Raw genomic sequence first — 14,755 nt, 5'->3', positions numbered from 1 at the left:
CTTCTTACTCTCTCCCTGCCTTCCTTGATGAACTATCAGTGCTTTGGACTCATCAGTATGCAGAGCAGAGATGCAAAGTTGAGATCACAGGCTTATCCCTGAAGACGTGTGAAACTAGCACCATCAGACTCTGAATTTTTCCGTTTCTCTGTGCAGTTATGAGAAAAAAAACGTGCATACTATTTCTGTTTACCAGCAAATGACCAATTCTTTTTTTTTTTTACAGACTCATTATATCTCCCAGACTTTTTTTTTTCCACATTTCTGCGTTCAAACTTAAAGTGTTGAGTTAAAGATGAATATTGCTCAAACATAAAACCACTCTGTGTGTGGAGTAAATCGCCAAAAACAGATTACTTTTGAACAATTTTCTTTGCTTCAACCAGAGATGAGCCTTCCGCCAAAACCATCCTCGTTAATATGAACTATTTTGTGTTTCTAACACCATCCAGTTATATATAAATATTATTTAATGGAACAATTCCATCATGAATGGATCATTTAAATGGAATAAATTCACTACAATTGCACATATTGTAAAAAACAAACTACGCGTGCAAGTCTCCTCCCTCCCATCTTTTTATATAATTTTAGGCCTTCACTGAAGGCTTTGAAGGCCCTGACGGTACGCCACTGGCTACAACTCCCTTTAGCACACACTCGGCCCAGCTTGAAACAATCAATGTTCCTAAAATAACATCAAAATATGGAGAACTATCTTTCCAACATGCAACAGCAAAAGACTGGAATGACCTTGAAAAATTACTAAAATTAAGCACCTTAGTATCGATTTCAGATTTGAAAAACCTTTTAATTCATGCACTGACCTAAAAATGTTTTTCATTCATGTATATTTTCCAGTCTTGAATAGCTTTTCTTGTGTATATTTTGATTTTTTTTTATCTACCTTTGTATTTCTCTACTTTCCAGGTAGTTATTGCAAATAAGAACATGTTCCTTATTGCTCACCTGGTTAAATAAAGGTTAAATAAAAAAAGGATTCAGTTAAAGGTTAAAAACAAATCTAGTTTGCAAGAAAATAGTAAAAAAATATGCTTTTTCATCCCTTTAGTCTTTTTTAAGTGTTGGTTAATGAGTTATATCTCAAATTGACAACATACTGTATAAAATGGAGTGATTTGATTTCAAAAAGAAAAGATACATGCGTTTATAGAGGATGTATTGTAGTGGTCAGCACTCTGCGGAGAGCGTTGATACTTAGGATTTACCTCTTAATAATAGTGTCATTATTCACAATAACTACCAAATTAGTGCTGATGTAGATAGTGCAGCGCTGACATTTTAATGCCTCTATAATAGCCTCTTGTATGCCAAATATGATCAGCATTTTCCTTCCCTTTGTTCCCTTTTCATATTCTCATTTATGTGCCTCCCAGAAGCTGAAGTTATTCATCATATATGCTTACCCAGTTCCGGGTTTTCAGCGCGCAAGCACAGAAATGTGCTTATTGATCACAATTATATCCATGGCGCGTGGGATATAATTTGTGTCAGTCACTGCAATGGACATTGTGAGTAATTGAGTCATTATGTTTAATTATAAGGTCAAAACAGTTCCTTTCAAACACACGGCGAACACTTTCCCGGAACTTAAAGGTTACTTTACTGCAATCGTTGAGGGAGGCGGATCTGAGGTGATGAAGTGGAAAAATGCTGCTCATCATAATTACAGTGGGCAGCACCTGGACAAGGTGCATTTATAAAGTGGAATATTATCTACTGCATGACTGATAACATGTTTTTACCGTCGTCATTACATGGGACCATATATGTCAGAGTCAAAGGGTACATTGTCTTATCCTGAGTTTAACTGACAATATTGTGTATTGGATGAATCTCAGTGATATTTTTATATATAAATACCTCACCTAATTTGCAAAACACTTTAATAATGATGAGATTCTGCTGTAAAAAATGAGACTATTGAATATAAATCCATGTATCTTTAACACAAAAGCTAAAACTATTTGTGTAAAATTCTCCTTAAAAATATTTTTGATTTATTAAAAGTTATTTTTTTTGTGAAAAGAACCGATTAACTAAATTTACAAGCTCACTAAGCTTAACCTTTTTCTGCTTTGTAAGCCAGGATGACTGAGCTGTCATTTTTCAGACATTTATGACTTTTAAGGAATTGTTTGCAAACTAAAAACCACTTTGGGAGTAGAGTAAAAGGCTAAAGCTCAAAGTTCTACCTGTTGGTTGATTTAAACTTTTCATTATGTTTTACTTCCTGCAGCATTCATAGCTTTTTGGAACAACAACTTTAATAAAAACTAATATTTTCTTTAATACAAGAGTTAAATCTTGACCAAGGACTGTTCTTTCACTTATTTTTCACTAATAGTCACTTACTTTGCTTAGCTTAAATGTTGTTATCCACTCTAGGATTAGAGGTCCACTCCAGTCTATGATTCTATGTGTTTGTCATTGTCTCAGGTAAAATGAAATGGATTTTTTTATCTTTAGCTTTATTTTTTTCCTTTTTTATTAATCTTTTTATGCCTCAATTCTTATCTGAAAATGACTTGGTTTATTTATTTGGTGAAGGATGTTTTTAAATGATTTAATGCAGATTTTTCTGCATTTTTTTTATTCCTGGTATTCATGCACTTCCCTACTATTTAGAAGATTTGGTGCTAATGCAGCACTAAAGTGGATTTAATTGTCTTTTTTGTTGTAATTTGTCACTTGTCCTAAAAATAGTTATAGAAAAAACCCAATACAATAGTCCAGAAACAACAGAAAAGTCCATCTTATACAGGCGCACAGGTCCCACTGCGTTCTTGGTGTTTGACGCAAAGCACAGTGACTCTTCCTGACCCTGATATATTATCAGTGCTTTCAAGTCATCAGTATGCAAAGGATAGATTCAGAGTTGAGATCACAGACTTCTCCCCGCAGACATGTGAAACCAGCATTATCAGAGCCAGAAGTTTTCCGTTTTGTCTGTATACTTCGGAAGCACGAGAGCACATCTGATTCCTGCTTTGGCTGTAAGTGACAGATTTTAGGAAAAGATTTGCGTTTGCTCATCCCCAGCTCTTTCGCTGATCTGCATTTTAACTGGAAGTGCTGAGCAGAAAGGGAATATCAATTATTATTTCTAGATAATGGTAGCAGCTTCACTGTGTGAGCAATAAATAGTACAGCAATGATGTAGAAACAATAAAATAACTGTAAATAATCCGTCAAATATTCAGAATAACTTACTGCTTTAGTAGTGTGTAAAACAATTCTCAATATCTTTATTTGTCTGGTTTTAAAAAGTAAAAAATATGTTGTTGATCCCACAACATCTCAAAAGCACTGTTGGTGAGGAAGTAACCCTCAGCTGGTTTCCCATTACCCCTTTGTTTACATGCTCTCCTACTAGCTCTTGCTACTCCAAGCTAACATTAGCTAACAAAAACGGTGAGCAATAGTGACGCGATCCAGCTGGACAGTTTGGCCAGACGCTAGCTCAGATGAGGAAAACAAAGACGTACATGGATCTAGTAGTCTGTAGGTGGAGACATCAGCATGTAGCGAAGCTGGGAGCTTGTAGCCCGACAACTATAATTTGTTTCTGACAAATTCTACAACCTTTTTCCAGCTATATTTTTTGTCTGCTCCTCATTCACAATGATTTGCATATAGAAATACTTCAAAATGTATTACTAATCTTCATTTTATTAATAGAGTATATGTCCTCTATCATGACAAAAATGTTACAAGAACATGTTAAAAACACCAAATGCATTTGTTTTACATTTTAAATAGCTTAGAAAGGAAACATTTATCAATAAATCAAAAACAAATGTATGACAGAACATACCATTAGTCTAGAACAGAGGCTTTGGAGCCACATGCGGCTCTTTTATTCCTCCATTGTGGCTCTCTGGCTTTGAAGAAAACTCCAGACTTAACTAATTGATTAATTTATATTTAGATTTTTGAGATGTCAGAGGCCTAATTGAATAAAATGATGGTAAAAGGTTTAATCTACTTTCAGAGTGGTTTATAATCAGATATAATCATCATCTTATTGCATTTATAGATTTTAAAATAATTTTCAATAATAATTTTTCACTAATGTCTAATTTTTATTCACTAGTACACAAGAAACACAAAAGTCAATAATAGAAAATTTCCTGTTTCTTACATTTTTAATTAAAGTAAATCTGCTGCAACTGGAGGATGTGATTAAACACAGGATGTATTTTATTTTGAAAGGAACATTCCAAAGCTGTGTTTTATAAATGAATGGCCACAAAAACATAAATATAATGTAATTTTCTGAGATTCCGTCCATAAGGACAAGGACCAAATCGCTCTTTTAGCGTTAAAGGTTGCAGACCCCTGGTTTATGTAGTTCATAAAGTTTTTTTAAATTCTTTAAAATGTAACATGTAAAACCAAAGAAAATAGATAAAATAATGAGAATCCTATTGAAACAGCCCTTTTCTTACATTATTTTCAAACACAGTAAACTGTTAGCTGCTATCAAGAACGATAAATTGAAAAAGAAAGAAAAAAAGCATTTTTTCAAAGTAAATGATATGCTCCCTGTTGTATTTTGAATGTAATTAATTTTTTTTTATCATTTTTTTGTATTAAATTATCCACTCTCCAAACATTTCCATTTATTTTCAAGATCTTGGTTGGACAAATGTAAACGTTATTTAAAATGAAGAAAAATGTCAAATCTTTGAATAATTTGAAGGCTAGGTTGTCATGGTGAGCTTTAAGCGTTGACTGTAAAGGTTACTTTTCTTACATTGACACATGAAAGTGTTTAAATGATTGTTATGCATTTGGGAATGGCACTGCTCACCGTAATTACAGTGGACTGCATCTGGACAAGGTACATTTACTAAGTGAGGTGTCATACATTTCATGCTCTCACAGTATATTTATCCTGTCACAGGAGCACAGCATAAACACCCCACCATTGTAATGTAAACACGCCTTTGGTTATTGAGAAGATTGCATGAAATATACCCCTGATTAGAAAGTTGCGTGTTTGTATGGGAATATGAAAATATAATGTGAAAATGTGGAGGGAGGGAATAGCTGGACTAGACGCTGTGGTTCTTGCTGCAAGGTAAAATGCAAGCAGTCTGTCAACTCCATCTCGGATGTTATACACACATGGAGTTGTGCTCGCTTCACTGCATGTGGCAAAATGCATCAAATTTCACCACTGTGTCATAATTTCTCCCTGTTTTTTCGTAGAGCAGGTAATGCTACTAGACTACTGCAAAAAAAAAATCTCATTTATTTCTAAATCATGAACCTCGAGCTTGAATTATGAAATGAAACCATGTTATGGTATTCCATACTAGACCGAGTATCAGGTGAAGTTTGGGAGAATAACTAACCAAGAACAAAATAAATGTAAAAGTTGAATAGCCTAAATGATGACTAATTTAAAATGGTAAAAAATAGGGCAGGATCTAGCATCAGACAAAGGAGACTATGAAACATGTGTTTCACAGGGAATGGTTGGTGATACAAAGTGATGAGTCAGCAAAACCTCATGTGGATGGAAAAACCTTCAAAATAAACGATAAACTAAACTAAACTTAACCCAAAATATTACATCACTATAACGCCTGGTTCACGCCACACGCGGACATGGCACGGAACAGACTCCCCCGACACTTTTGACGTAGTTTACTATGATGTAGTTTACGCAAGACGCGACGCCCCGCGGTCCTCAACGATCAGCGATCACTTTGGCGTCTGGTCTATTTTTTTGTGCAAGACGCGAGCGATCCACGTCAATCCTGGCAGGAAGTTACGCCAAGACACACGAGAAAATCCGGTCAGTTTTCAAAATATAACCAGTTTTTCACCATCAAATACTGCAATTGACAAATGCAATCATATTTTTGTATCTAAACAGACTATAGAGATTAAAATAAAGTATTCCCCCCTATTTGTAGGGGTTAGGGAGCGGAGACCTCCGCAAGTACGCCGAATCCGTGAGTATGGATAACCTCCGTCTCACCACCCACCCTCCCACAGCCAAAGAATATCCGTGACCGATCTATACTCATGAAAAACACTTCTGATCATACTTAGCAAACATTTATTCAAGAACATTGGAGTATTATGCAACATAAAGAGTTTTTTTGTTTTCTGCAAACTCTTCATTAAGACTGTCACTCTGTCTCTCTATGCCTTAAAAAAGCATGCGCTTCCTCCTTTATCATGTAAGTGCGAGAGAGCATCTCTATCCACAATTTGCCAGTTTCATCCATGATAAACACCCACTCTGGATAATAATTATCTTCCACAACTTCTGAGTCAGCTAATGCCCTTTCTCCATGCAGCCTTGCTGTGTGTATAGCGGACAGGTTGGCGTGCTCTTCAACTGCACTCTCCTCCTGGGAAATTCCCGCCACTCCTTTGAAATCAAAAGTTTCATACAAGCATCTTGAGTTGTCTGACTTTTTGTGATTAACTGGAGGAGTCATGTGACTGAAAAAAAATCACAGATTAACGTAAATGGGGCGACTGCGAAGCGGGTTAGGGAGTCTAAAAACACAATCAAAGAGAGAGAGGAAGGGAACTGTTGGCAGCAAGTCAAGATAGACGATGCCAAATTAGGTAGAAGCTGTTATTAACCACAGATGAGCAGAAGCGCGCAAAAAATATGCATCTGGTGTGAACTGGAGGTGAGGCGGATTTCCCGCGGAATCCACACATGCGCATGTGCTGTGAACCCGGCATACAATAAATATATCAGTCTTCACTGATTATTATGTAAGATATTTTCCAAATTGCTATCTTCAGTAGTAAAGCTCGATAAGCAAAGTCCGCCTGCCATCAAATCATGGATGGCATTTCTTTGATTTTCATTTTGTACTCACATTTTAGAAGAATCTAAGAAAAACCCACATGAAGGGGAACATGCATATGTACTTTACCGCCATTAATATTTCACTCCTATCTGACAAACATAATCTGAGAGGGATGTAGATGACAGTGAGATACCAGCCGAGCAATCCAGCACAGCAGATGTTATTTGCAGACTTGCAAAACTGTTTGTGTGAAATCTGACTGTACTAAAGCTCATTCATTTTCTATGCCACAGCTTTAAGTCTGACACCAGAGGTCACTTCACTTTTTTTCTTTAATACATTTGAACTTTTTGTGTGTATTATCAAAAAAAAAATCTGAAAATATATTTTTTTAATCAAGCATTTCAAGTAAAGAACTTCAGCCGTGACTCCAATGCTATTAATCATTTCTTATTCATGAATTCCATTAAAGCCACCAACTCAAATAAACGGCTTAAATGTCAAGTTGTTAATAATACCAACATAAGAATTACACAAGCATGCGGCAAGATAACACGTGTTCCTCTTATGTGATATTTGAAGATGACAGTTATGTCAAAACGTCTCCAGAAATGATTAAAAAAACTGTACAATCTTTATTCTTGCTTGAATAGACGTTCCTGTTAATATATGTTTTCATTGTTTAATGCAAAAAGGAAAACCTGCCAATTTTTCTGTCAAACCCACAAAGCGAGGCCGAATATCTTATCTCTATTTTTTTACGACCGAGTAAGAACTCTTGATCTGTAGCAGAAAAGGAAGGAACAAAAAGTAGGAGAAATATTTTTGTTCACTTTGCAGCCCGCCACGTTCTTCCACGGACTTCTGCAATTATCTTGGTAATTATCATGCAGGAAGGTACAAATTAAGGCTGGAAGGTGTGACTCACGCAAACACTGAGGCAGGTCTCCGCTCCACGTCCCGTTGCCTGTGCAGGTAAGCACAGCGGGGAAGGACAGCTCATATCCAGGCAGACAGCTGTAGCTCACACTGGCCCCCCACTCCCGGACCGAGCCCTCCAGGAGGCCGTTGGGGATGGAGGGGGGTGAAGGACATGTCACCACTGTGGAGACAGCAGGATTCAATACAGGATGATCCAGAGTAGAGGTAATACATATAAAGCAGCTTCAACGTACGGTTAGATCTGTAACTGATATTGGAACTGAGACCGAAACCAAACATGGAAAACATACACAACTATGTTGTGAGATACAAAAACTTCAGTTGGAATACCAATTGATTCAAAAGGTACTTATTAAATCAAACTAAAAATATAAAGAAAAATTTAGATTTTATGTCAAGATAATTTTTTTATGACAAATGCATCATTTCCAATAAAAAAATAGGAAAAGGCTCTTTACAATTATTGTTTATTATTGAAACAAAAAAAGAGCAAAATGAATTATTGAGGCCAAAACACAACTTTAAGGTTATATAAAAACTAAGACTGTGAATCGATAAAAAAAAAAAAAAAATTAATCGCAAACCTTGAAATAAATGAATTGCGATTAATCATGATTGATTTATTTTAAATCGCACACAGAACTTTTAGAACATTTATTTTTAATTAGTGCTGTCAATCGATTAAAAACAATTATCAGATTAATCACACTTTTGCGTTAATCACAATGTTTTACTCGGTAAATTTTATAGGACAATACGCGGCTTTTCCTTCATTTTTACTGTCTGAAATTTTTTAATTTCTCAAGTGTTAACTCAGAAGTGTACAAAACACATCAACAGAAAGATAAGCAGAACTCTAAAGACGTTTATTTCTGCAGTTTTATTCCATGAAAACAAAGATGCTGGCATACAGACATAAGAAATGAATCTGCAAAAATTAAAAAGAGGTTGCGGTCAAATAGTCCAAATGTTCTATATCACAGCGCAGGATGCTTAAAAAAATCCTTATCTTCTGGACAAAAACAAGCTATAAGTGTGGAACTTTTTCTCTGAGCTGATGCTTTATTTAATCTATCGGGACGATCAGCATTTATATAGCTTTCCTTTGTCGCTGCAGTCGACATGTTGTCATGTTACCATGACAACGCGCCAGACCACGGATCAAAATGTCCACTTTTTGTAAAAAAGGGATATAAGCCGAAAAAAAATACCAAGAACAAAGTACTAAAAATCAATAGGGTATTTGTCTTTTGTATGTGACCATGGTATAAGAGGGATAATACCCAATAAAGTGTTTTTGACGCACGCCGTGGAAGCCTGAACCACCGCGGCAAAGCAAAGGACTGTTTCTTCGCGAATTAACGTGTTAATTCTTTATGATTAATTGCGTGCGTTAACGTTCACAGCCCTGATAAAACATATCAAAATGTTCATAATGTGTTAAAAATACACAACTTTAAATTCAAACCACAAAAAAACATTAACTCAACAAAATAATAGAGGAGAACATGCAAGAACAAAGTAATGATCTGTTTTTTTTTTTTTTTAGTCATATGTGAAATGTTAGATTATTTGGGCTTTTCAAATCTGCAATGATCCATTTGATTCTCTTGTCTCACCGTTCGGATGTTTGTTATTGCAGGACTGTTACATAAGGATATAAAAAAACAACCTTTTTATCACAGTCATCGCACAACATGGATCAAATGACACCAGCCATTTTAGCAAGCTATTCAACATTTTACAGTGGATTATATCACGGGGAAAAGTCCTTCTGTAGCTCAGAGAAATTGAGTCATTCCACTGTGAGGCATTTTCCTTTTGGACAACTCTGAATAAAATCTGTGAAAATGAAGGGTCATTTTATGTCTTTTTGAGCCACAAAGTTAGTGCACAACAAATCTATTAGGCAAACGCATAATTTGTGGCTCACAGTTCTTTAAATTTGCACCAAGAGACAGACCTGTGGAGACACAGATGACATAGTGGTTTTAGGGATGAGAATAAATGATCATAGTTTTAAAAAAAAGAAGTGTTGTTATGCAGCCCGAGGACTCATCATTTATCTGCTTGGCATCTGGCTAATTTACACCACTAAGATATACAGCAGTGACATTGGGCGGACATTAGTACCAGAAGGCAACATAGCAGACATGGAGGACAGAAAAGCCTCACAGTACACAGACACATGAACATGCTGGCTTGGAAGCAGCGAAAGGCCTTAGGGGGGATAGGTTAATGGGGGAAATATGAGATGGGCAATCAGCAGTTACACCCATCAGAAATTTTACTGGGATCATAAACTGGTCAAAAGACGAGATTAAAATCGCTGAGAACAAGACCCGAAAGAAGGCTGCTCGCTCTCCATGGTAAGCTCCACTCCATCACCAGACAGGTGTTCAGTAGTCCAGAGAAAGGGGGCAGCATCGGAGCTGTCATCCAGGGTAAAATATAACAGAGATCCATCAGTACTTTGGCAAGATGGTTAATAACAAGGCAGCAAAAACCAAAGGGGAGCAAGAAGGAAAAAGATGAAACACTGTAGATTAAACTGGTCCCCAACCTTTTTCAGGCCAAAGACTGGTTTAAATTATATGTTGTTTTCACGGACCGGTCCGAACATGGTCCAAGTTGGCATTAGTAAGCTTCCAGTTTCTGAATAAAAATAAAAAATAAAAATAAAATGTTACTGTCAGAAGTCAGAGCTCTGTCTCCCCCTGTAAAACGTCCTTCAGGATCAGAAAATAAACTAAACGGAAATAATCTAAGTTAGAGCATTCATTTCTTTTTTCTGTCTGCAACCCGTTGCCGGTTCTGGGCCCAGAGGTTGGGGAACCACTGCTGTAGTTGACAAGCTCCAGCATGGAGTGTTTTGCTTGAGGGTGCAAGAAATGGCTAAAATCAGGAATTACTTTTAGTGTCTTATAACAGCCTAGACCTAAGACACTAGTCTGACTGCACAAGAACAGGTGAGGATGGATGCCTTAAGATGTGTTTGCACCAAACGTGATCTGTGCGTCAGGGGCGTCCAGTTTCAATGTCAAGTGTACAGATGTGATCAGAGGTTCTGTGGTGCAAGTTAGACATTGAGGTGCAGTTTTGAGCGTTGCAGTGCATCCAGAGTTCAAAAATCAAAACTTTGTAGAAGATACATAGCGTCAACCAATCAGGAAGCTTTGCCATGTGACGTGTTGATGACAAAATTGGCAGGTGGAGTCCAAAACCAACACAGAGGAGGATCTGATGATTATACAAATTTAAAGTTTTCCCTCTTTGGAGAAATGCAGGACAGGAAGTCATCAAATTGGGTCACAGAGAAGGAAGTACCAGTGACGTGCAGTAGAGGGTGAACTGTACTGGGAGAGTCTTTGAATGATATCATGAACCTTGACATGGAGGAGCAATTGGCCACACGGACACAGAGGAAAGGTTAAAATTAGGATTACGGTTACGGTTAGTTTTAAAACACCAAACGGTTCCTGAGTGCGGCTGTTTCTGCGGCTCACCACTACTCAGCCTGGGAGGGATCTAAGGACAGAGTTGGTCTTTGTACGAACTAAAGCACTTTTGGTTGTAATCTCTGAACTGAAAGAGCTTCAGAAAATTACTAGAACATCTCTAACCTTTGTCTAAAAAAGGTGCTGCATGCAAGAAACATCCAAAAGCCTGCGCAAAGCTCCCAGGTCTCTGGTAGATTACCAAAGTTCAGTGGGGATAAACGACCACTGAAGAGGACAATACACCCAATCGACCACAATATGTTGCCATTTTGAAGATGATTCAAATTAAGATTTTGCTTAAATTATTTTTTTGATCCGTTAATGTCTGACAACCATTATTACCAACATATGATCAATGGCATTTTCTTATTTAGTGCCATACTACCTTCTTTGAGAACCCACAGTTCTTTGCAGTCACCGTCCCATTCATCCATTCACACACTAATGGCGACTCCACTGCCCAACATTGGCGCCAACCTGTAACCACTAGGAGCAAAGTGGGGTTCAGTGTCTTACACTTCGACGCGCAACGCTGTAACCGAGCCTGCAATCTTCCAATCACCAGTTACCCCCTTATAGGGTCATGAAGGTGTGAATATAAGACAGTTTTTCTGCTACATTTTTTTCTACAAATTGAGTTTGAATTATTTTTTGTAACAGATTGCAGAGGGAGTTTCACACAATCTCCCCAAGGTGGAACTACTTTTTGTTCTTGTCTGACAATAGTTCCAAGGCATTTCCATGTGGACATGGTACAGCAGGTACACTGTATACATGCTTTAAAAGTATATTATATTAGGAAATATATCTGGGTCATGATGAACAAAGAAAGAACTCGTATAAAAGCTGCAATTTGATTTTCTTAAAAGTTCTCTTTTGGATTTCTTAAAAAAAAAAAGTTTGTATAAAATGTCTTGCCTTCAGAGTCAAAAAAACAAATTTGCAAAGCTGAGGAGTCAACATGTTGCTTTGGAGTTTCACTAGAAAAATTCTGTTTGAACAGCACAACAAATGAAAGTTTGTTTCAGTAACTCTGCAGTGTGTGTGTGTGATAAAAAACAATTGAAGGGGAAAGTTGTAGTCAAAGAATGTGCAAGCACACAGACAAAGTAGGCAAATTACACTGATTAAAAGAGTAGGTCTTTTAATCCAGTAAGCTCTGCTGGAGAAATGATTTGAAACGTGAAAAACTTCAGGCATGGGTGGCAGGCAGAACCGAACAAGAAGAAGAAGAGAGTGGCCCATTTTCCTAAGTACTTCTAAGCAGCATTAGTGCCTCTTAGCTGAACATGTCAAACCTGGATTCAAAAGGAATCCTCGCCGAGTGAGGCTTAGGATGCGTCATCTGCTTAGTTTGTGTACAGTATGTGCATCACACACGAACGCCAAGTCAGAACCCGACATTTTATGTGGAAAATTATGTAGATAAGTTGGCACATGTAAAAACCTTTTTGTCCGTTGTTTGTCTTTTGCTGCTTTCCTTTCATCTTACGTTCTGTTCCATCTATTTACGCCTAACCCAGCTACATCCCAGATAGCAGCTGTCCTGTTTGGGGCTGAAGGGCTACACCTTCCACTTCAGCCCAATCATGCAAAATACAAAAAGAAAAAAACACGACCTCACTGGTTTCAGACAAAAATAGCTTTTCTCTCAATCTGTTCTCACAATGTCTTGCAGTGTAGGTTAACACTCTGGCTTTCAGTTCCTTGTCCTAGATAGTCTTAGAAAAAGACCAAAGGAGAGGAGGGGAGTCGTGACAAGAAGAAAAAAGGCTTTGGGAAATTTGTATTCTATTCTAATATCCACACTGCGGAAAAGCAAAATTAAAGTCGAGTGCTCACCAAGCAATCAAACACTTCTCTCTTTCCCTTTCTTTTATTCATTGATCCCAGGAGAAAGAGACTCTACCACTGGAGAAGTGAGAGTGGGAGGGAGGGCAGCGACCTCAGGGGTCACGCTCTAATGTATACAGGTCAACGCCACCTGACAGGCCTCAGATGGCCCTACCTCTGGTAGGAGAAAAATGAGGGAGCCTGTGCGACTCTCCAGTGTGTTCCCATCCTCCCAAGGGTTAGAAATGGGGAGTTTCCGAAGCTCTCCTGTTCACCCACAAGCTCACTCTGTCATTCTACCTCGCTTAAACTCGAAGTGGCCAGCAGCATTTATTCACACCATCACCGTACAGGGGAGTAATGGGCCATGCAAACAAAACATTACAAATCATCTCATTTTAGATGCAAACTCAAAGGAAGACGGAAACAAAAAGAAGAGGTGAAGAAAAGCAGTATTCTAAACATCCTCTCTGTTTGATTTTATATATTTCTTTTCTTGTGAATGCTTTTTTCAACAGGTTGTTGCACTTGTGTGTTCATGTCTGTCTCTCACACGCTGCGTCTTCTCCTCACATGTAATTTGTCCCTTGTCATTCCTCTAGAGGCAAAACATAAAACAAAAAGCTTGCTTCGCGGTTGCTGATACAGCCACGTGGGAGCAGTTCCTTAGCAACAATAAGCCACCATTTGTCTTGTCTGCTCTCCTCTTGCCAGTGTACTCCTGAACTGTTGGCTGTACAAGTTAATCTTCCTTGTTTTAGTGTCAATAGCAGAAATGCTAATCTATGCCTCCATGCACGAGGATCATAAATTACAGACTGATGGGCGTGCGGCAGCAATATCCACCGCCTGAAGACTTTAAATGGGTGGAGGGGGGGGGGGTGCTATGTAAGCTTAGAAGAATCCTCAAAGGGCTTCAATGGACAGCGGTATGATTAGTTGTACAAGTCTTCTATCACTTGTTCTATAAATTGGTGAATTTAGACCCAATCTCAAAAGGTGTTGTATCTTTACATTCCTTTAAAATGACCTAAAAGTTCATTTTTATTAACTTTTTTGCATAATAAACATCAGAAATTTTTGTTTTTTTGAAGAAGTCCCTACTAACCTCAGGTGTGTTCATTGATAAGGAAGAAAGTGACCACAAAACTGAATTGAATCTTAGTCGTTTTAATAAAAACGTTGGATCAAAGTTGCCATGACAGACAAAAATGGGGTCCACATATATATGTCCAAAGTGGGCCTTGAGTGGCATCACGCCAATGTTCGTCAGGAGGGAAGGAACTCCCTCAAAGGCCTTAACACTTTATGTGGTCATCTCTACAAAATCTAAGGTTTGAGTGATCAATGACCCTAGCCCTGCTCCTGCCAACAAGATCCTTTACAGATTTGTTTTTCAATGGAAAAGTACTGGTTAGACCAGGGGTCACCAACACGTCGCCCGCGGGCGCAAGGTCGCCCGCGAGCACCACATCAGTCGCCCGCAGGTCTCTTCTAAAAATAGCGCAACTTACTTGTGAGCTGCTCGAAAATTTTGTTTTTCGGGACCTCTCGGGGCACCGAGAGGTCCCGCAGCATCAAAGTGCTTGATACACAGAATCGCGCAGCTCCTCCCCCTTTCCTCATCGCTTCATCTGCAGACGCACTTTTGCAGCTTGGAGCCTGAAG

The 14,755-nt window shown here is 38.0% G+C and overlaps 1 protein-coding gene across 5 annotated transcripts in view; it reads right to left on the bottom strand.

Annotated features, from left to right (window-relative positions):
• The window catches only part of LOC112143303 (CUB and sushi domain-containing protein 3), a gene marked incomplete at its 5' end in the record, with an annotated part of 317,263 nt that overhangs the window by 22,914 nt on the left and 279,594 nt on the right, over positions 1-14,755 (bottom strand). For all 5 annotated transcript variants that reach the window (XM_024267159.2, XM_024267162.2, XM_024267160.2 and 2 more), the window contains 1 exon segment: positions 7,741-7,914. In XM_024267159.2, the coding sequence (XP_024122927.1) occupies positions 7,741-7,914 (174 nt within the window).

The sequence above is a fragment of the Oryzias melastigma genome, linkage group LG16 (assembly GCF_002922805.2).
Source record: "Oryzias melastigma strain HK-1 linkage group LG16, ASM292280v2, whole genome shotgun sequence".
Taxonomy (NCBI): Eukaryota; Metazoa; Chordata; class Actinopteri; order Beloniformes; family Adrianichthyidae; genus Oryzias; species Oryzias melastigma.
The sequence above is the reverse complement of the archived record's forward strand: the minus strand, read 5'-3'. Positions and strand labels throughout refer to the sequence as shown.